The sequence below is a fragment of the Saccopteryx leptura genome, chromosome 5 (genome assembly GCF_036850995.1).
Source record: "Saccopteryx leptura isolate mSacLep1 chromosome 5, mSacLep1_pri_phased_curated, whole genome shotgun sequence".
In the NCBI taxonomy this organism is placed as follows: Eukaryota; Metazoa; Chordata; class Mammalia; order Chiroptera; family Emballonuridae; genus Saccopteryx; species Saccopteryx leptura.
In genome coordinates, this window is record NC_089507.1 from 124,856,498 (window position 1) to 124,878,088 (window position 21,591).

At 41.7% G+C, this 21,591-nt stretch overlaps 1 protein-coding gene across 1 annotated transcript in view; it reads left to right on the forward strand.

Annotated features, from left to right (window-relative positions):
* The first annotated feature begins 939 nt into the window (after nt 1-939).
* C5H10orf67 (chromosome 5 C10orf67 homolog) overlaps nt 940-21,591 on the forward strand; it is a 135,257-nt gene continuing 114,605 nt past the window's right edge. Inside the window, exons 1-4 of the mRNA XM_066386560.1 lie at nt 940-998; nt 4,642-4,762; nt 7,726-7,869; nt 9,557-9,631. Coding sequence (XP_066242657.1) covers nt 940-998; nt 4,642-4,762; nt 7,726-7,869; nt 9,557-9,631 — 399 coding nt within the window. The remainder of the gene's footprint in view (nt 999-4,641; nt 4,763-7,725; nt 7,870-9,556; nt 9,632-21,591) is intronic.

The following is a 21,591-nucleotide window of genomic DNA, read 5'->3' on the forward strand; positions in this document are numbered from 1 at the left end:
ACTAAGACCTCTAAACTAGCAGATCATAAAGATGTTGGGACAGGAAGCAATAATTTCAGGAGTGGATGATTAGGTGTATTAGCAAGAGCAGCCACCAATTCCACTTCTACTCCTTGATTTCTGGACCTATAGTGTGGGAGAGGGAGCATCACTACTGATTCAAAGTGTATCCTGTATCCTGTAAGAATGGGCTACCTCCTCTCATGGATTGGTCTCTCAACTGCCATAACTGAACCTTCAATAACTTATTCTATCTTTCTACTAGGCCAGCTGCTACTGGCTGGGATACGTGATGCCAGTTCCACAGGCATGGGCCCATTGCTGCACTTTTTTTGCTATAAAATGAGTACCTAGATTAGGAGTGATGCTATGCACAGTGTCATGATGGTGGATGAAGAATTCTGTAATGTTTTAACAGATAATCAATGAATGATGGTTCTGGCAGATGCATTATGGTCAGAGAATGCAAATCCACACCCAGAATATGTCTGTATCAGAGGGTCAATGTTATCAACCTGCCACCAGGTGGCTGGCTCTATCCACTTGTCGGTGAATACTGGACTGGGGACTCAGGACTGATCTATGCTGATCAGGCACTGAGTTGAGTGCTTGCTTCAGCCAGGCCTGCCCTGGTAAGGGGAAGACCATGTTGTTGAACTCCATCTTTGCCACCATAGCCGTTCCGTTTTGGCAGGAGGAATCATCACCTCCTCCTCCACAGGTGCTCACTGCAAACACAGCTCTGGAGAATGGCTTGCAGAAAGCTTGGTCAGGGCTTTCCACTCTTGGCATGCCCAGAACATGCAGAGACACTCAGGCCCAAGATTTCCTCTCCTAACAGTACTGTGTTTGTGAGAAAAATATAGGCTCCTGCAATGAATTAAACCAAATCTAAAATACAGTCTTCTGTGGGAAAACACTATAAAATTTTTAATTGAAATGAAGGTGTACAGTACTGATGCTCCCTCCCCACCCAGACAGTACAGACTGCTGATGAGGTTTGTGATCAATGTATTTGGTGTTGTCACTGGGGAAGACCCAAGTCCATGGGGCTTCTCCCTCCTTGGTTCTTGTCATGTTTGCAAGAAAGAATTCACGGGAGAGACAGGGCATTCAAGCAAAGCAATCAAGTTTATTAAGCAAAGCTCTATACTTAGCACAAGGCACAAGCAGGCAACTCAGCTAGTCTGGGCAGCCTGCCTTTGAGGGTCTAAGGAGTCACATATGCTTAGCTTCAACACTTTCTTTCCCCGTTATTGGAACTAATGTATAGGGTTTCAAGGCTCCCCTTCCCTGATATTGGGACTAACAGTGTTTCAAGGCCATTTGAACATCTAGCAGGTTTGTTCTGGCAGATCTTAAGACTGCTGACTCCCTCCTTCAGTGGGTGAGATAAACTTACTTCTGTTCCCTTTCCCCTTTTGCTGCCCTGATAACTGTTTATCCTACCTAACAATGCATGTGAAAGATTAATTGAAAATTTAGTGGGATTAATTGCAAATATCTATTCTTAATATTAAAAAGGTTTTAAAATTTAAGTAACCTATCTTAGTTGAACACTGCTTATGCTTTAATAGTTTTCTTCAAACATGATGAAAAAATTATGATATTTTAAAACATAGTTGTGATAGTCAGAACCAATACCACCACAGTATCAATAATGCTAACATTGCTTAAGGGCTTACTATGTGACATACACCATTCAGAGTACCCCTAAGTGTTAGCACACTAGTCCTTCTAATAACTCTATGAAATAGGCACTTTTATTTTCGTAAGAGAAAACTAAGGCACAAAAATGTTAAGTGATTATGTAACATAACATAGCTAAAATATCGGCTAGAGTGCTTTCAGCTATGGGTGACAAAAACTCTCACCAGGTGCAGGTACATTTATAGAAGACATTACAAGAAGATCAGAAGTATGTGACAGGTTTCAGAGCTAGTTGAGTCAATAACTAACAAAGTCATTAGTCAAAATTATTTTCATCTTTTGAAAAGCTCATTATCTATGTCCTGGGTTTGCCCCTCTGCCTGGACTCCCCTGTGGTCACCAAATGACTGTGGCAGTTCTTGGCATCATTTCCACATGTGGCAATTCCAGAGTCACAGAGGGATCCTCTCCCCTCGAACCCTTGTAAAGGACAGTAGCACAAACACTCTGTCTTCAGAGCTGGCACTGAAAAGTCTGGCAATTCAACTTGGGCCTTCATGGCTTTCTTTTTTTAGCTGATATTTTAGAAACCAATAATTGTGGTAAGTTTGATCAACCTCAGAAAGGAAGGCTACATCCAGAATATTGGCTTTCTTGTTACTGTGTGAAAGGCCTGTCATTAAAGGTTATGGGAAGAGTTTACAAATACATGGTCCTGGCCTGCTCAGATTTTTCAAGGATTGAAGTTGGCCCTGAATAGGTGGCTCAGTTGGTTAGAGCATCATCCTGATTGCCAAGGTTGTGGTTAGATCCCCAGTCAGGGCACATACAAGAATCAACCAATGAATGCATAAATAAGTGGAATAACAAATAGATCTTTCTTTCTTTCTTTCTCTCTCTCTCTCTCTCTCTCTTTCTTCCTCTCCCATTCTCTCTCTAAAATCAATTTTTAAAAAATTACGTTTGAAAATCAAATACCATACATTTACATGATCTTCGCAAAGAAGTAGTTCCCACAGATTTTGGTTTCAGGACCTTTTTTTTTTTTGGTTTTTTTTTTGTTTTTTTTTCTGAAGCTGGAAACGGGGAGAGACAGTCAGACAGACTCCCGCATGCGCCCAACCGGGATCCACCTGGCACACCCACCAGGGGCGATGCTCTGCCCACCAGGGGGCGATGATGCTCTGCCCCTCCGGGGCGTCGCTCTGCCGTGACCAGAGCCACTCTAGCGCCTGGGGCAGAGGCCAAGGAGCCATCCCCAGCGCCCGGGCCATCTTTGCTCCAATGGAGCCTTGGCTGCGGGAGAGGAAGAGAGAGACAGAGAGGAAGGAGGGGAGGGGGGGTGGAGAAGCAAATGGGTGCTTCTCCTATGTGCCCTGGCCGGGAATCGAACCCGGGTCTCCCGCGCGCCAGGCCAACGCTCTACTGCTGAGCCAACTGGCCAGGGCGGTTTTAGGACCTTTTAACGGTCTTAAAAATTATTAAGAACCTCAAAGAGCTTTAGTTTATGTCTGTATACTCATAGTTATCATATTAGACCTATAAAAGAAGAAATTCATTTAATATAATGATAAATCAATTCTGTGTTAATATAAGTAACATTTTAAAGAAAAACAAACTATTTTAAAAATAAACTTTTAAGAAACTAGCATCTTTTTTTTTAACATTTTTGCAAGTCTTTTGAATGCCTGGCTTAATGAAAAACTAGCTGAATCTTATTCAGTCTGCAGTGCAGTCATATAACCTGTAGCCTCTGGAAGACCTTACTGGCCACTTAGGAGAAATCTTAATTTTATTATGAAAATGATTTTGACCTTGTGGATTGCCTGAGTGTTTTGGAACCCCAGGAGTCCTCAGACCACACTTTGAGAACCACTATATTAAAGAACTTTTGCTTGATATGCCTGTGCATAATTCATAATGGTTTTTTGTTTGTTTGTTTGTTTGTTTGTTTGTTTTTTCATTTTTTTCTGAAGCTGGAAACAGGGAGAGACAGTCAGACAGACTCCCGCATGCGCCCGACCGGGATCCACCCGGCACGCCCACCAGGGGCGATGCTCTGCCCACCAGGGGGCGATGCTCTGCCCATCCTGGGCGTCGCCATGTTGCGACCAGAGCCACTCCAGCGCCTGAGGCAGAGGCCACAGAGCCATCCCCAGCGCCCGGGCCATCTTTGCTCCAATGGAGCCTCGGCTGCGGGAGGGGAAGAGAGAGACAGGGAGGAAAGCGTGGCGGAGGGGTGGAGAAGCAAATGGGCGCTTCTCCTGTGTGCCCTGGCCGGGAATCGAACCCGGGTCCTCCGCACGCTAGGCCGACGCTCTACCGCTGAGCCAACCGGCCAGGGCCCATAATGGTTTTAAGCGGTAACACATATAAGCCAGTAGATAAGATATTAAAAAGAGGCTCATAAATTGATCATATCTCATAAAGTGGAAATGAATATCAATGAAGCAAAATGCCACAGTCCAGGGAATTGGATAAATTAGTAGAGTGCTGGTGAAAACCCAGAGCAGAGGTTTCCTCACTGAATCTTCATGTACTTACTATTTTTTATTTTGAGAGTATGTTTGTTACTGCTGGGGACAGTGAAACAGGAAGGGTTAGGAAAGAAGAAACAGCAGGAGAGCCTAGGCGGGGCTGCTTTGGCTTTTTAGAAATGTTATAGGAAAGAAATGAGCCACGCTGAGGTTCCTGTCAGCTCACTGGAAAGTCAGGGAAAAATGAGGCCTTGGAGACAAGTTCCGGGGCCTTGGAGACTAGCCCCAGACGAGCGGCTGCTGCCCTGTGCTCCCCTGGTTGGGAGTCTTATGTGGTCCCTCTGAGTTCAGGAGGAATGCCTGTCAGAGGAGGCATGGGTGTGCTCCTGGGAGGGAGAGCGTGCCCTTAGAACCTTTAAAATATAATGTAACTTACACAGAAATATACTCACTAACATATATTTTCAAGGAAATATCTATTACATAAAGCACATTTAATCTCTCTTTTTTTCAGACTTACCATATCAGATGACTTGAAAGTTGGTTTTTTCAGCACAGACCATGCTACTCAAACTGAGCCCAGTGAAATTTTTCCATTGAAAGAGTTAAGCTCATCTACACAAAAGCTAGTGCAGGTAAGTCTAGATTAATTTGAGTCTTCTGAGTTAATTTTTAAAGTATTAATTGCCTTTATGTCTTTTTCCTTGACAAAATTGCAAATATTAAAATATTTTAAAACACTAGCATCTTTTGCAAACTGAATTGAATGACAGTTGTGCTTTTAAAAATTATCAATATGAACCACTACTTTTATGTATGTCATATTTATGTTGTGCTTATATGTGTTGTTTAGTGAGGTGTTTTATAACTCTCTTTGGAATTCTTTTGATATCTGTGAACATTTTCTATGTACAATACGTTTTTTTAAATTGTAGAATATAGAGAATAATGTAACAAATACAACATATGGCTTTGTCAAATAGTTCCTTTGGGCATTGTTTGATTGTCAAGAAACAGAACATTTCATACATATTAGATATCAAGAGTTATTATTAAAATCCCTAGTCACTAAAACTGTCACACAGGGTAGTATGTTACTACTATAAATACTCTTAAATATTTTGCTTCTGTTTTTTTACTTGACAATAGCACCTGAAAATCATTTTGTATTGGTAATAGGATTTCCTCATCCAGTTCATAAGTACATCATATCAAAAATTGTGTATCATTTGTTTAGCTATCCCTCTGTTGATGGACATTTTAGTGGTTTCAAATCATTTACTCTGATAATTCTGTGCATACTCATATGCCAATAAATTTATGATGTAAATCCTGAAAAATGGAATTTCTGAATCAATAGATGTATGCAGTAATCATTTGGAAGGATACTGCCAAATTGCCCAGCATAGGGATTGAACCAATTTACACTCCCACTGGTAACTTCTGAGGCTGTCTCTTTTCCTACATAATTGCCAATTTTTTGTCTTTTTAAATAAATGCCTTCAGGATAGTTGTATAACTATTCCCTTGCAACTAAGGATGTCCAGTTATTAAGTTCTGTGAGTAGGATGTAGATGGAAATGTTACGTGGCAGCTTAAAGACACAGTTCACATGCACTACCACTTCCTCCTCCTCTCCCTTCTTACCTCTCCCCTCGTCCCCTCCCTCCCTTCCTTTTTATTCTCTTTCAGTTGTTGGTTGTACTTTGGTCAGAGTCTGTAGAGTGTATAGTATCTGTTGAAGTCTGTGGTCCAGCAGGAGTTTGCTTGATCACACCAGGACCCCCAGGCCTGCCTTCTTCAGACAACCAGGCCACATGGGGCTGGTTCTTCTAAAGGCAAAGTCACCTCCGCTTGTTCATGCAATTTAAGGAGTTTTTTAAAACTTCACTTACTCTAGGATATATTTTTTAATGATTTCTCAACAAAGAATCTTTTATGTGTTGATAGCATGATATAAAGAGAAAGGAATATGAATCAACGTCTACTCAAATCTGAGCCTTCCACTTTCTGACCACATAATGTAAGACTAGTTTAGTCACTTGACCTCTCAAAGTCTTGATATCCTAACCAGCAAAATAAAACCTTGCACAGAGTATGAGGATACTAAAATGAGATTCTTCCTAGGATGCTAATATACCAGGTACCAACTTCCAAAGTGAGTGGAATTTGCAAAGGGCATCTTGCGTATCAGACCACTTGAATCAGATCAAGGGTGATAAAGAAGTGGGGGGGCCAGGAAGTGAAGAGAAAAAATTGCTGAAGCAGTTTCATTAGAAAGCACTATTGCCATGCTCATTGTGGGGAAGAGGAAACGGAAGTGATCTTCCTCAACTGACAGCTAGTAAGGCAGCTAGCTTCTCTGAAACTTGAAAGACACAGAGGTCTGGTGATTGGACCATGTGTAAGGAAGCTAAAGTGGGCTGTGACAAAAAGACAAAGTAGCTAAGGTAGGATCAGTCTACACTTGTGTGGTTGAGGTGAGGGACATGTGAGGTGAGGACACTCATAGACCACGCGCCAATGTGGGGTCATTCTGGGCCCTATCCAGTAGAGTGATCTAAAAGGACAGAGGACCCCCAATATCAGGAAGAAGGAAAAGGAGAACTGATTCATAGGAGCTAAGGAGTAGCAATCATTGCCGAAGTAGAGAAGCATCTGCTTAGTTCACTACACATCCACAGGAGAAAGGTTCCTGTCAAGAGAGAGGGTCCTGATAATGGGAACCTCTAGAGAAGCTATGTCTGTTCCCAAGGGAAGAAGAGTTATTTCTCTTGACCTACCAGTTCTGGGGGAAGCCCCCCAACAGGAAGAAACAACCATGCTCCTTCATCCCTTCTGCCTAGTCCATGTTGGAGACACAGTGACTGGAGTGTGGGAGGAGAGGTGAGAGAGGAGAGAGCTCAAAAGTGACTCACACTCTTTCCCTTAAAGACAGGCAGCTGCCAACTACTGCCCTTAGATTAGAGTACAGAGAGAAGTCTTACCTATGAATGTAGTTGGAAGTGGTCATATTAACTCACAGCAGTCATATTCCAGATGTTGCTTTGAGACAGTAGACTTTCTGTACCCAAGAATGAAGGAGAAGTCATGGAATTGCTTGAAGTTTTCATTCAGGGCATGGTCAGATTACTTAAGAATACATTTTAAATGGATGGTGGGAAACAAAAATACATTGTGTTTTGATAATCACAAATGGTAATTAGTCAACATGCTGATTATATATTTAAGTGATTGGCTAGTAGATTCATAACAAATGCCAATTTTGCCCACCTTTTCTGATTTGAAATTCACATCTTTTAAACTATACTTAATAAAAACCCCATAACTTTTGAGGTATAAGGGTCATAGTTAACATACACATTTTATTTCATCTGAGAGTAAATTGTTAGGAACCTCGTCTCCCACATTTCATTAGCTTAGATTCCTTTAGCAGATTGATTGGAGTTCCCAATATACACAATATTTGACAGGTAATCTTAAAAGGCTGGATAATCCCCTGACCATGTACCAAATTCCCAGATCCAGGCATGGTGTTGCAATCTTAACACAAAGAATCCTTACTATCTACAGTAACGTTTGTTTGTTTGTTTTTTAGATTATTAAATCCTTTCAGCTAGATTTTGGGTTCTTGAAAGAATTGATTCAATTCAAGTTTGAGGACCGTCTTAAAGAAGAGTCTTTGAATCTCTTTACTATTCTACATGACAGGATTCTAACAATTGAAAGACATTATCAACAGGTAGAAGTTCTCTCATTTCCTTCATTTTGTGTGTAGATTGATCTTGTGCTTAGATATGTATTTACTACAGTTTTGAACTTAGCAACTTTGAGGGCAATTTAATTTGCATATATTGTGTTCCATATAATACCTACATAGGGCTACATATAGCCATATAATATATATAGTTTTACTATGTGTCAGGAACTTTTCTAAGTACTCTGTATACAAATTTATTTACTCCTCACACTAACCTTATGAAGTAGGTACCATTATTTTTTTAAGTAGGTACCATTATTATTCTCCTTTTATAAATGAGGGAACCAAGGCACAGAAATCTTTTTTTTTTTTTTTTTTTTTTTTTTTTTCATTTTTCTGAAGCTGGAAACGGGGATAGACAGTCAGACAGACTCCCGCATGCGCCCGACCGGGATCCACCCGGCACGCCCACCAGGGGCGGTGCTCTGCCCCCCAGGGGGCGATGCTCTGCCCATCCTGGGCGTCGCCATATTGCGACCAGAGCCACTCTAGCGCCTGAGGCAGAGGCCACAGAGCCATGCCCAGCGCCCGGGCCATCTTTGCTCCAATGGAGCCTTGGCTGCGGGAGGGGAAGAGAGAGACAGAGAGGAAAGCGCGGCGGAGGGGTGGAGAAGCAAATGGGCGCTTCTCCTATGTGCCCTGGCCGGGAATCGAACCCGGGTCCTCCGCACGCTAGGCCGACGCTCTACCGCTGAGCCAACCGGCCAGGGCAGGCACAGAAATCTTAATTAACTTGATCAAAATCATCAGTTTGAAACTGCCAAGTTTAGGTTCTAGGCCAAGTGCTTGAAATCTGTCTCTTAGCCACAATTTTATCTGATCTTATTTGTGCTTTAATGGCTCTTTTGGTGCCAAAGACATGAAAACTTAACTACTTTAAGGAATTTCTTAAAATCGTTGGTCATATTTATCTGTCATTATGAATAAACATCACTCTTATTTCTCTGTTATAAAATAAAAAACCCATCTCCACCTGTTGTTGACCATGCCATTCTATGTACCATGTTAAGCCTTTTGAATGCATTTCCTACGTAAGTCCCTTACCAGTCCTAAAATGTAAGTGCTGTTATCCCTGATCTACAAATTACAAACACGGAAACTGAGCTGCCAAGGTTAAGAAAGTAGTGTAAGGGTAGACAGACAGTGAATGGCATAATACTGAAACCCAGTTCTGTCTGAATATAGACCCACTGTGTACACTCTATGCTAGAATCAGCATTGGTGTCTTTTCCTAAATACGTACACTATCCTTCATTGTCTACTAAACAGATGTGGTTAAATGATTGGGTTAATCAGAAAATAAGTAGTTTATGAGCATATCCCATTCAAAAATTAGAAGGACTAGAAGAGGGTATGAATTGAAAATAGATTTTACCACTTTTAAAAATCAGTTCTAAGAAGACACTAAAAAGACTTTGATATGTAAAATGAAATAAAATCTTCAAATTGTATTTATTTTATCCATTTGGACTCTATTGCTTTTGGTTAAGTGTAAGTAAAAACAGAATGTGTTATAATGGCTGTAGCATAGGAGAAATTACTCTTAAATGGAGGTTTTAAGAGGTTATGATGATTTGAATGGTTTTACATGGAATTCCTCACTAATAGGTATGAGAATTGTTTTCGGACATACATTCTGGTGCTCACTGTACTTATTTTTGGTTCGCAGAATGAGGACAACATGAGAAAATGCTACAATCAGCAGCTGGCAGATGCCATAGCTGCTATTAGAGGAATGTACAAGGTGGGTTTCCAGTGCTGCCTGGGCAAGGCCGGCTTTTACCTTGGGAGTGCTCAGGATGGGGATCACTAGGGCTTCCCAGCCTGTGTTATGTTAACATAAACATGCTCAGACCTGTAGATGATTTTTATGAGTTTATTTGAGAAAAAGTGATGACATATGTCAGGGAGCAAGATCTCAAATGCTCTGCAGAACAACAGTTTTTCAGCTTCTTTTATGTGTTTAAAATTAAGGGGAGGATGTAAGGAATATTACATGAATGTGAGAGATAGCAAGGTGGGGATTGGGTTACAGGGTAGTTATCTAGATTCCGTGATCCCCTAAGGGTGGTTACAGCTTATTTCAAAGGTGTGTTAACCTGATGCACAGAAACAATGAACAAAGCTTGCTTAAGGCAAAGATAAACCTTTCACTAAAAACAGAGGCGGATTAAGGTCAATTGAGGTCCCTGGCACAGAAGAAAATATTGGCCCCCTTAAAAAAAGAGAGAGAGGGAAAATAAAAATACATGTTAACCATATTTTTAAATAAATAAAAAATATTATGTACTATTAATGTTAAAATTGTACATATGAAACCAAACTTGGTTTCATTCGAAAAAAGTGTAAAGTTGGGGTTTTCAGGGCCCTTCAGAAGTCGGGGCCCAGGGTACACACCTGGTGTGCCCGCCACTAAATCTGCCTCTGACTAAAAAGTCATATGCCTGTTGTGTGACTGCTCACCATGACTTCCAGGTTAGGAATTTATGATCAAATCACTCTGTGAGGTTACTTTCCATAGAATCCCTTTTGTCATCCATAGTCTTTACCTTTGAATATCTGTTTTCTTAATTTTTAGATCTCTGAAGAGGGATTAGGACTAAGATTGTCCATGCTCACATTAAATTTAACAAAATATAGTTTATGGTGGCTAATATAACTTTCCAGAGACTGGGGAATTTCAATCTAGTATCCAAAGCACCTGGGCAGGTGATGAAATAATAGTTTGCTTGGTGAGCATGCAGTTGGATAGAGGAAGAACAGTCCATAGTAAATCCCAGTGAACAGCCTCTGACTCTCAGTGGAATAACTTTTCTTTCTCTCTCTCTCTCTCTTTATTACTAGTGAGAGGAGGATAGATAGAAAGACAGACTCCCACATGCACCCTGACTAGGATCCACCCAGCAACCCCTGGGGCCGATGATCTGCCCATGTGGGGCCATGCTTGCAACTGAGCTAGTTTTAATGCCTGAGGGAGAGGCTCCATGAAGCCATCCTTAGTGCCGGGGCCAATGTGCTCAAATCAATTGAGCCATGGCTACAGGAGGAGAAGAGAGAGAGAAAGAGAGAAGGGGAAGGGAGAGGAGAGGGAGAGGGAGAGGGGAAGATGGTCACTTCTCCTATGTGCCTGGAGAGGAGAGGAGAGGAGAGGAGAGGAGAGGAGAGGAGAGGAGAGGAGAGGAGAGGAGAGGAGGAGAAGATGGTCACTTCTCCTATGTGCCTGGAGAGGAGAGGAGAGGAGAGGAGAGGAGGAGAAGATGGTCACTTCTCCTATGTGCCCGGAGAGGAGAGGAGGGGAGAGGAGAGGAGAGGAGAGGAGAGGAGAGGAGAGGAGAGGAGGAGGAGAAGATGGTCACTTCTCCTATGTGCCCAGAGAGGAGAGGAGAGGAGAGGAGGAGGAGAACATGGTCACTTCTCCTATGTGCCCGGAGAGGAGAGGAGAGGAGAGGAGAGGAGAGGAGAGGAGAGGAGGAGGAGAAGATGGTCACTTCTCCTATGTGCCCAGAGAGGAGAGAAGAGGAGAGGAGAGGAGAGGAGAGGAGGAGGAGAAGATGGTCACTTCTCCTATGTGCCCGGAGAGGAGAAGAGAAGAGAGGAGAGGAGAGGAGAGGAGAGGAGAGGAGAGGAGAGGAGGGGAGGGGGAGAAGATGGTCACTTCTCCTATGTGCCCGGAGAGGAGGGGAGGGGAGGGGAGGAGAGGGGAGGGGAGGAGAGGGGAGAGGAGAGGAGAGGACAGGAGAAGATGGTCACTTCTCCTATGTGCCCGGAGAGGAGAGGAGAGGAGAAGAGAGGAGAGGAGAAGATGGTCACTTCTCCTATGTGCCCGGAGAGGAGAGGAGAGGAGAGGAGAGGAGAGGAGAGGAGAGGAGAGAGGAGAGGAGAGGAGAGGAGGAGAAGATGGTCACTTCTCCTATGTGCCTGGAGAGGAGAGGAGAGGAGAGGAAAGGAGAGGAGAGGAGGAGGAGAAGATGGTCACTTCTCCTATGTGCCCGGAGAGGAGAGGAGAGGAGAAGATGGTCACTTCTCCTATGTGCCCAGAGAGGAGAGGAGAGGAGAGGAGGAGGAGAAGATGGTCACTTCTCCTATGTGCCCGGAGAGGAGAGGAGAGGAGAGGAGAGGAGAGGATGGTCACTTCTCCTATGTGCCTGGAGAGGAGAGGAGAGGAGAGGAGAGGAGAGGAGAGGAGAGGAGAGGAGAGGAGAGGAGAAGAGAGGAGGGGAGGAGGAGAAGATGGTCACTTCTCCTATGTGCCCGGAGAGGAGAGGAGAGGAGAGGAGAAGAGAGGAGGGGAGGAGGAGAAGATGGTCACTTCTCCTATGTGCCCGGAGAGGAGAGGAGAGGAGAGGAGAGGAGAGGAGAGGAGAGGAGAGGAGAGGAGAGGAGAGGAGGGGATGGGAGGGGAGGGGAGGGGAGGGGAGGGGAGGGGAGAGGAGAGGAGGAGGAGAAGATGGTCACTTCTCCTATGTGCCCGGAGAGGAGGGGAGGGGAGGGGAGGGGAGGGGAGGGGAGGGGAGAAGAAGCAGATGGTCACTTCTCCTATGTGCCCTGACTGGAAATCAAACCTAGAACTTCCACATGCTGAGTGGATGCTCTACCATTGAGCCAACCAGTCAGGGCAAAAGTAACTTTTCTAATGATGAGGATGCTTCTATATGCCAGGGTAGTGCTTTACTCTCCTAAATATTAGAAAAATTCATAGTTTTCAATGATTACTTTTCAGGCTTAGTAAATAGCTTGTACTTCTTTTAGTAATTATTAATCTTTTTTTTTCATTTCAGTATGTGTCCATAAAGAAATATTTTTTATTTATGCAAATTGTGAATTGATTGCATACCTCTTTTCATAGCAGTTAACTTATTTGTGTTTAATTACATAGTTCCATGTCTCTGTTCAGAATCAGACTGTAAGCCTTAGCAGGGCCAGGACATTGTTTGTGTTACTAATCTCTGTGCCCTGCCTCTTAGCACTCTGCCTGGAACATAATTAGCAATCAGCTAAGTATTGCAAAATATACTTGTGGCAGATGCCAGTCACTCAACAATCATTCTCCTTCCCCTCTTTTTAATTAGCAGAAGCCCTTCTTACTCTATAAGCCAAAATGCTAGATTCTTTCTTTTGCAGCTTCCTTTTCAGTATGTCATAGGAGTGGGCAAGGTCAGGTCCCTGACCAATGGGACCTAAAGTTAAGTGGGCTGTGACATTTGGGGAGCAGGTTGTTCTGTCTAGTTAAAAGAGACTCATGGAAAGAAATACCCTTCCTTTTCTTTGCTTGACCTTATTGTGTCTTCTTCCTATGCTAGAACTTAGTGCAGCCAAGCTAAAACCAAGGACTGAGACACTTTGGATGTGCTGAGGGTGGCACAGTGGAAAGGTAGAAAGCACTGGGGTCATTGATGACATCACTAAGCAACTGAAGTAACTTTGGACTTGCCCTGCCTCTGGCCCTTTTATCTCATGAGATAATAACCCCCAAGTGTTTAAGCCACTGTCAGCTCTTCAGTTACTTACAGCTGAAAATATCTATCCTAGGACTGATTGCTCGGTCAACAATCTCTGAGTCTGCGCCCAGTTGTTTTCCTAAAGTGGCATTGTCACTGTCTCCCATGCACCTGTTCCTCTTCAGTGTTCCCTTTGCTCATACCTGACCAGAGGTAGAGCATAATTCCCATCCCCTGAATCAGGGCTGGACCCGATGACATGCTCATAAGCATGGAATGTGGAGAAAGTGACAATGCACAACTTTGAAGGCCAGATTCAAAAAAGCCTCACAACTACATCCTCATACTTTTGGAATGTTTGCCCTCTGGATTTTCCTCTCTGATTCCAGCTGCCATAGTGTGAGACCCCTGGCTATTCTGAGGGTCTACATGGGGTGCTTGGCCCACAGGTCCAACCGAGCCTAATTGAATCATCCAACCTTCAGCCATTTGTTCTTCCCACCCAGTCATTATGGAGCAGAGATAAGCCTTCCGCTGAACCTGTCTTAATTCCTTGACCCACAAAGTTTGTGAGCATAATACGTAGTTGTTGTTTTACACTGGTAAATTTTGGGAGATGTGTCATGCAGCAAAAGATATCTGGCACACACATCAGTCAGCGATTTCTTAAATACATTTGTTGGATAGATTACTTTTCTAATGGTTCTGGCAACAGAGTATAGCATTGTGGTTGAGAGTTAACATAGTGTATGTTTTAGATAAATGAGAGTCAGACTGCTTGGGTTCAAATCCTCATTCTACCGCTTAAGTGCCTGCCATGTGACCTCAGGCAAAGTACTGAACAGCTCTGCTTCTGTTTCCTTATCTGTCAAATGAGGATCACAAAAGTACCTGCCTCCTAGGCCTGTTCTAAGGATGAAGTGAATTGATCTTTGTGAAGCACTTAAAGAGAGTCTGGTACATGATATGTGCAATGTTAGCATTTGTTAAATAAACAGACACTTTCACACATCGATGACACTCCCTGGTATTGCTATCTTTTTCTGTTCATTAATATCTTATCTTAGTATTTAGGTGTGTAGCTTTCTGTATCCTGACTAAAGATTTCAGATAGGATAAAGTGCCCTTAGCTATCTGTAATCATTATCATTTTTTATTATGTTGCATCACATGAAATTGACATTTTTGGAGCCAAAAAAAGTCAAATATCAGCAATTTTACAAAAGTGATGACAGCAAGCCTACTTATTTTATATCTCATCCCACAGGGAATGAATACAATATTTCACTGTCACGCTTCATACTTGCTGTAGATACTCTCCGGCTATTTCTTTTGCTAAGAGGCTTTTTAAAAAATAATCATGAATGCATTTCAATTTTATAAATGTGAGTTTTATGCATCTACTGAGAGGCCATATGATTTTCCCTTTAACTTATTCATAACTAATAATGTGCTGAAATTATTGATAATTGATTTTTTACTGTTAAATCAACCTTTTTTTGTATAAGCCCAACTTGGTCATGATATGTCTTATTCTATTATTTGTTATTGAACTTAGTGTGTTAATATTTTGCTTAGGATATTTTAAATCTACATTCATTGATGAGGTGACCTGTACTTTTCTTTCTTTCTCTTTTTCCTTTCCTTTCCTTTTCTTTTCTTTCTTCCTTCCCTTCCTCTTCCCTTTCCCCTTCCTTCCTTCCTTCCTTCCTTCCTTCCTTCCTTCCTTCCTTCCTTCCTTCCTTCCTCCCTCCCTCCCTCCCTCCCTCCCTCCCTCTCTCCCTCCCTCTCTTCCTTCCTCCCTCCCTCCCTCCCTCCCTCCCTCCCTCTCTCCCTCTCTCCCTCTCTCCCTCTCTTTCTTTCTTCCTTTCTTCCTTTATTTATTTTTGCTGCCTTGTTGGGATTGGTATTAGGGTTATGGCAGCTTCAAAAAATGAGTTTGGAATATTGTGCTCATTTTCTTTCCTAGGAATATTTAGATAAGGTCTGAAATTTTTCTTTCTTAAATATTTAGAACTGCCAGAGGAACCAGCTGGGCCTGAGGAGATGGATTGATTGAAATATTTTGGGTTTACTTAATTTCCTTAAAGATTATAAGACTATTTGGATTTTCTATTCCTTCTGAGTCAGATATAGTGAAATATTTTTCCAAGGCGTAGTCTATTTCACTTAAAGTAAAAAATTTGTTGGATTAAAAGCTTAATAATATATACCTTATTGCTGCCCTATATTTTAGTCCTATATTTTAAACCCCAATATATATTTCATTGCTATTTTATCCATTTTTTTACTGAGTTTTTAAAATGATATGTTTTTAAGACTAGGAATTCTATTTGACACTTTATACTTAGTTATTTAGGTTTTGTGTTTATGGCTCTTCTGTGATCATAATTTCAGTGTGGTTATTTCTCTAAACATATTTAAATAGTCTTGATTTATATTCTATTTCACAATTTTCATAACTTCTACCTTTGAGTGTCTGATATTGGCTGTCACTCATGATATGTCTTTCATTTTTGGGTTTTACCATTTTTGAAAATTTACATTTTTGCAGGAATTTTTTGAGGCTTGGAATGGAAGTGTGTTATAGTAGAGAATATTTATGTTTTTCTTTGTGAGACTCCTGGATCTGTGACCACTTTAATCTCATTCTCAGCTTGAGGTATTTTAGACCACCCGGATGTATGAATTTGGGCCACAAAACTGTGTGGGCCATCTTGTGCTTATAAAACTCAGAAGAGATTTTTTTCCCTTTCTATACTTGGAGCCAAGTTTCCAGACAAGCAATTTCACTTTCAGTGAGGTGGGAGGGGATATGGAATTCAAGGTGGTTACTTCTAGTTTGCTCTTACAGTAGAGGTGGCCCTTAGATGTCTCAACCTTACTTAGAATTGCCATGTTTGAGGAGGACCTAGGTGATGTCTCTTGTCTGTGCCCTGTACAGAGGTGTAAATGAGAGTTCAAATTTATGTGGTTGAGCAATGCAGTGGACTGAAGGCTTGCTTCAGTCTGCACACTTCAGTGTTGTACATACATCTTTACATAACTACATTTACCTAATTTTGGTCTAAGTATCCCTTACTTTGTCAGCTCATAAATGCATTTTATCTATCTTGTCCAAAATTTTTGTTGTTTACAATGGGAGGGTAGTCAGAATTCCATTAATTTTTTGAACGTGCTTTCATAGTTCTTTTTGTTTCTAGTACACTGATATACTTCTAATGTATATCCAATGTTCTAAAAATGTGGCTGCATAAGTGACTGTGGTTCTTTATGTATATTTTTTTGTACTTCTAGAAGTGGAATGACTTAAAATGATGACCAATAAGATACAACTCTGTTATATGGCCTATATATTTATTGTTCAAGACAAGGCATTCACACCAATGACTATTATTGTGTTGGCTGTTGTCATTTTTATATTTGACATCTAAGGGAAAAGAGATCAGTGCCTTTGACTAAATAGTCAGGTATTGCATGTTTTAAAAATTCTTACGGCACACAGTGTTCTGTGGCACATGGTTGAAAACCACTGGCCTAGAGGACCAGCACTGACCTCCGCTGTTCATTGGCCACAGGTGGGTATTAGCTCTTGAAGTATGTTGGTCTCAATTGCGATGGGCTGGAAACGTAATAAAACTTGGTACAAATAAGAGAATATAAAACATCTCAGTTAACATAAGGATGGCATGTTGAGATGATAATATTTTATATATATTGGGGTAAATAAAGCATATTCCTAAAATAAAAAATGAGTAGAAATAAGTTTTTAAATGATTAAGTGCTTTATATTCATCAGTGTTTTGTAAATATGTGCTAGTTAAATATGCTTAGCCAACAGTATACTAGTTGTGGTTAGCTGGTTTATACAATTTAAGAATTGTTTTAATGACACAAAAGTGATTATTTGAATCTTTGCTTTGGCTTTTCGGCATGATCTCAGACAGTCTTCCTAATCTTGGCCACCCAGTGTGTTAAGGCTTAGTCATAAGAAAGAACAAAAGAGTATTGAAAAACAACTAAAGTGTACACTTTTGGTTAAGAGAGAGCTTTTGATTAAGTATAAACAACTCTCTGCTGCCTCCCGAGTCCAATTAAAGATAACTGGTACAAGTATGTTTTCCAGCTGTGGAGCTAGTACCTAAATCCATTTAACTTGAAAACCATTTCTGGTGTGGTATTATTGCATCATTTACATTTACAGATAAAAAAATGTTTTTTTAGAAATGTGTAAGCTCATATTCAGATAATAAAACAGAAATGCTCCTAGTTTTTCAAATACAAAGATTTAATAAAAGGATTTACCTGTAAGAGCTTATAAAAAGCTCTTGGAAAGACTGGAGGGAGTAAAAATCAGGGCGAATGTCACTCGCTTTCCAATTAATAAACAGTTATCCAACATCATTCATTGAATATCTTTTCCTTTTCTATTGATTTGTGATGTTTTCCTCATGTTTAAAGATAAATTGAGTTGGGCATATTAAAATTTTAAGAGTTTATTAATAAGGTGACCAACTTTTTTACAATGAAAAGGGGGACAAAAATAAATTGAAGAAAACAATATCGTAAATAAAAAAACATTTTATTTATTGCAATGATATAATTCTTTTTTTTATGAAATTCTATATGTTTTTAGTACAATTACATTACTCCTAAGCATTGCATTTTGGTATGTAAAGGGGATTAAATTTTCTGGATTCTGATTTATGAAACCAAGATGGGCTTCTAACAAGTGCAGGGGCATCTCCTTGGTGTATGAGGAATTCCCTGCCCTGGAGCTGTATAAATAACTATGTTGAAAAGAGGATGAGTAAGAAAACTGGTTAGATGAAATGACCAAAACAAAAGTCTGTGAAAGAAAAGAATTATAAGATAAGTCACCCCAAACTCAACATGACTCACTGTACAAAGCATCTTCCCCCTTAACTCTACCCTTTCTCCTGAGTCTCCTGGCCCTAGTCATTGGCACCCCAATTCAGTCAGTCTCACCACCTGGGAAGCTGGGTGTCACTCCATGTGCACCACAACCCAGCTCCGGGTGGTCACACTTGTGTGATCGCTTCCCTTGTCTCCTAGAATGTGGGCAGAACATGGGATTTGCTTCTAATCAATAAAATATAGCAAAGGTGCACGATGATTGTGTGAAGAAAGAGTGTAGCTTCAGTCTTGCTGTCTCTCTCTCTCTCTCTCTCTCTCTCTCTCTCTCTCTCTCCTTTGTTGGTTTGGAGGAAGCAAGAGGCCATGTTGAAGAGCCCCAGTATTTGTGGGGTAAAGAACTGTGGACAGCCTCTGGAGCTGCAGGCAGCCTTTGGCTAACAGTAAGAAACTGAAACCTGACTCCTCTAGCCAGAGGATCTGAATTCTTCCAACAGCTCAAGTGAGTGCAGAAGCAGTTACTTTCCCAGTTGAGCCTGCATTGAGACCGTCACCCTGCTGAACGAATACTTTGATTGCAGCCTGTAGCCCAGGGGTCCCCAAACTACGGGCCATTTATCCGGCCCCCACCGCACTTCCGGAAGGGGCACCTCTTTCATTGGTGGTCAGTGAGAGGAGCATAGTTCCCATTGAAATACTGGTCAGTTTGTTGATTTAAATTTACTTGTTCTTTATTTTAAATATTGTATTAGTTCCCATTTTGTTTTTTTTACTTTAAAATAAGATATATGCAGTGTGCATAGGGATTTGTTCATAGTTTTTTTTATAGTCTGGCCCTCCAACGGTCTGAGGGACAGTGAACTGGCCCCCTGTGTAAAAAGTTTGGGGACCCCTGCTGTAGCCCTTATGCAGAGGACTCACCTAAGCTATGCCTGAACTCCTGACCCACAGAAGCTGTGAGATAGTACATGTATGTGTTTTAAACCATTAAGTTTGTGGTAGAACTGTAACATGGTATGGATAAGAAATACAGCCACATTTTTTTGGTGAGCCATCATTTCCTGCCAGTTTCGTAGCTCTGAAATCCATCCTCTTTCTCTCACCACTGAATGAGCTCAGGCAGTCAGCTGCCTCCAGTCTCCTTAAGTCCATTCTGCCCAGTCAAGTGACTGATCTTTCAAAACACAAAGCCCATCACATTCTTACCTTGTTTAAAACTCTTCAGCATCTCCTCTATTCCTGTGGGATGACATCTAGATCCTTATCACAGTCCAGAGGCCCTTATATTTCTTCACTTTTATTTATTTCTACTTCTTGGCAAAATCTTCACCCTCCACAGTCTGAGCTATGTGCAGTCACCTGCCTCCTTCTGCATACCTCAAGTTAATAGTCACCTCCCTGGAATTTTCATATAATGTCCCTTCTTGCTGGAATGCTTTCTCTCCCAGATGCTGGCGCACTGAATTGTATTACAATTATCCATTTATGGATAGTTCCTGCGGACCATGAACTGTTTTATTCATCTTTATACTCTGCTTCTCAAGTACACAAAGGCATTTGGCAAATGTTTGTCGAACAAGAAAGGTGCCAAAAGAACTTGAATTCCACAGTGGTATTGGAAATAGACCATGAGTTTCTAGTAAAAACTTCCTAGAACAAAGATAATAGCTAAGGCTGAGGGCTTTAACTAATCTCTCCCTCAATTGTTGATTCATTCATCCACTGGCTGACTTTGTAGCAGAAACAAAAGCAGTCCTTGCACTCAAACTGTTCATGATCTGCGGTCATGAGAGATATAATTTCAGCAATTGCAATCCATAATAGTAGCTTGTACCTGATGGGTGCCTACCTCTCCCTGGGAGTTTGGGGAAATAGTTAAGGAAGACTTTCAAGAGGAAGTGATTCTTGAGTTAAGCATGGAAGGATGACAGATGCTGAATACTTGGTGAGCTGAGGAAGATGGGAGGAAAACAAGGAAATGGCCTATTTGACAACGTAGAGACATTAAGATGAAGGCCCCGTCAGGGAGCTGCAAGTTGTTGGGTATGTCTGGAAGACAAGAGGGCTGGAGAAAGGGGAGAGAAGTGACAAAAGAAAGTGAAGCTAAGAAATTAATATTTTATCTTGAAGACATCAAAGTATTCTAAGCAATTTTCATGACATGCTCACATTTACCATTTTGAAAGAAATATTTTTGGAGTGTTGATGAGACTTGATATATAATAGCCCACTTGCCCATCCAGGTTCTGGACCAGCTAAAAAATAAAGTCAGGGAGCCAGCAGATGGTGATCATCTGTTTTCCTGATAACATAGGCTACTCAGTGCCCAGCCCCAAAGAGGGCAGATGGGACTCCCATCACAGGCAGCAGAGCCGCAGGTCTCCCCGCCAGGGCAGAGCACATGCTCCTGTGGCACTTACTCCACAGAGAGAGGAGAAAGGAAAGAGATGCCGAGATGGGGCCAACTTTCTTCTCCCAATATCATAATCAAATGAGAGAGTGGAGGATGTCACTACATATGGAAGGAACACTGAGGAAGAAGAAAGCCCTGCTGCCCCTTGATGATGAGGTTCCCAATTCCAACCAGTGCTCCCCTGGAGATCCTGAGACCGCGGTGCCCCACGGTCCTCAGCATGGGGTTGGAAGAGTACACTATTTACATTCAAGTCCAAGATCACTTTATAGCTAGTACTGAGAATTTACTTTCTAGTATCTCACTCCAGATTAGGTCCAGCTATGTTGTCTGATATTGTCTATCAGGAGGTTTTGAGTTACATGAAGGGAGGCTCCAACAGAAAAATACATCAGTACACTGAGCATAACAGGAGCCAGTTTTCTTGCTGCCAGATAGAGGGTTATAATATGGAAAGGAGATAGGCCATAGAATTGAAGAAGTAGATGTGAATTTAAGGGCTTTGGATGTAGGTATTGTTGTAGGATTCTCCAAAGAAACAGAAACAAAAGGACATTTAGAGAGAGAGAGAGCTTTTAAGGAATTGGCTCCTGATGTAGGGCTGGCACATCTGAAATCTGTAAGATAGTCCAGCAGGCTGACGACTAAGGGAAGAGTTGATGTTACAGCTCAAGTCTGACAACGTTCTCTCTTCCTCTGGGGACCTAGTCTCTCTGAAGGCCTTATACTGATTGGATGAGGTTCACCCACATTATGGAAGGTGATCTGCTTTACTCAGTCTGTGATTTAAATGTTTATCTTAACATTAAAAAAATACCTTCACAGGAACATCTAGGCTGGTATTTGACCTAATCTCTGGACACTAGAAAAGGAAGCCAGACCCACCCCTTTTTCTCCTCTGCAGCCTGCCAAGTGCAAGGGAGGCCAGGGCTGGGGGAAGAGAGGAGCTTTGATGGGTAAGAGTAGGCTGAGTTGGGA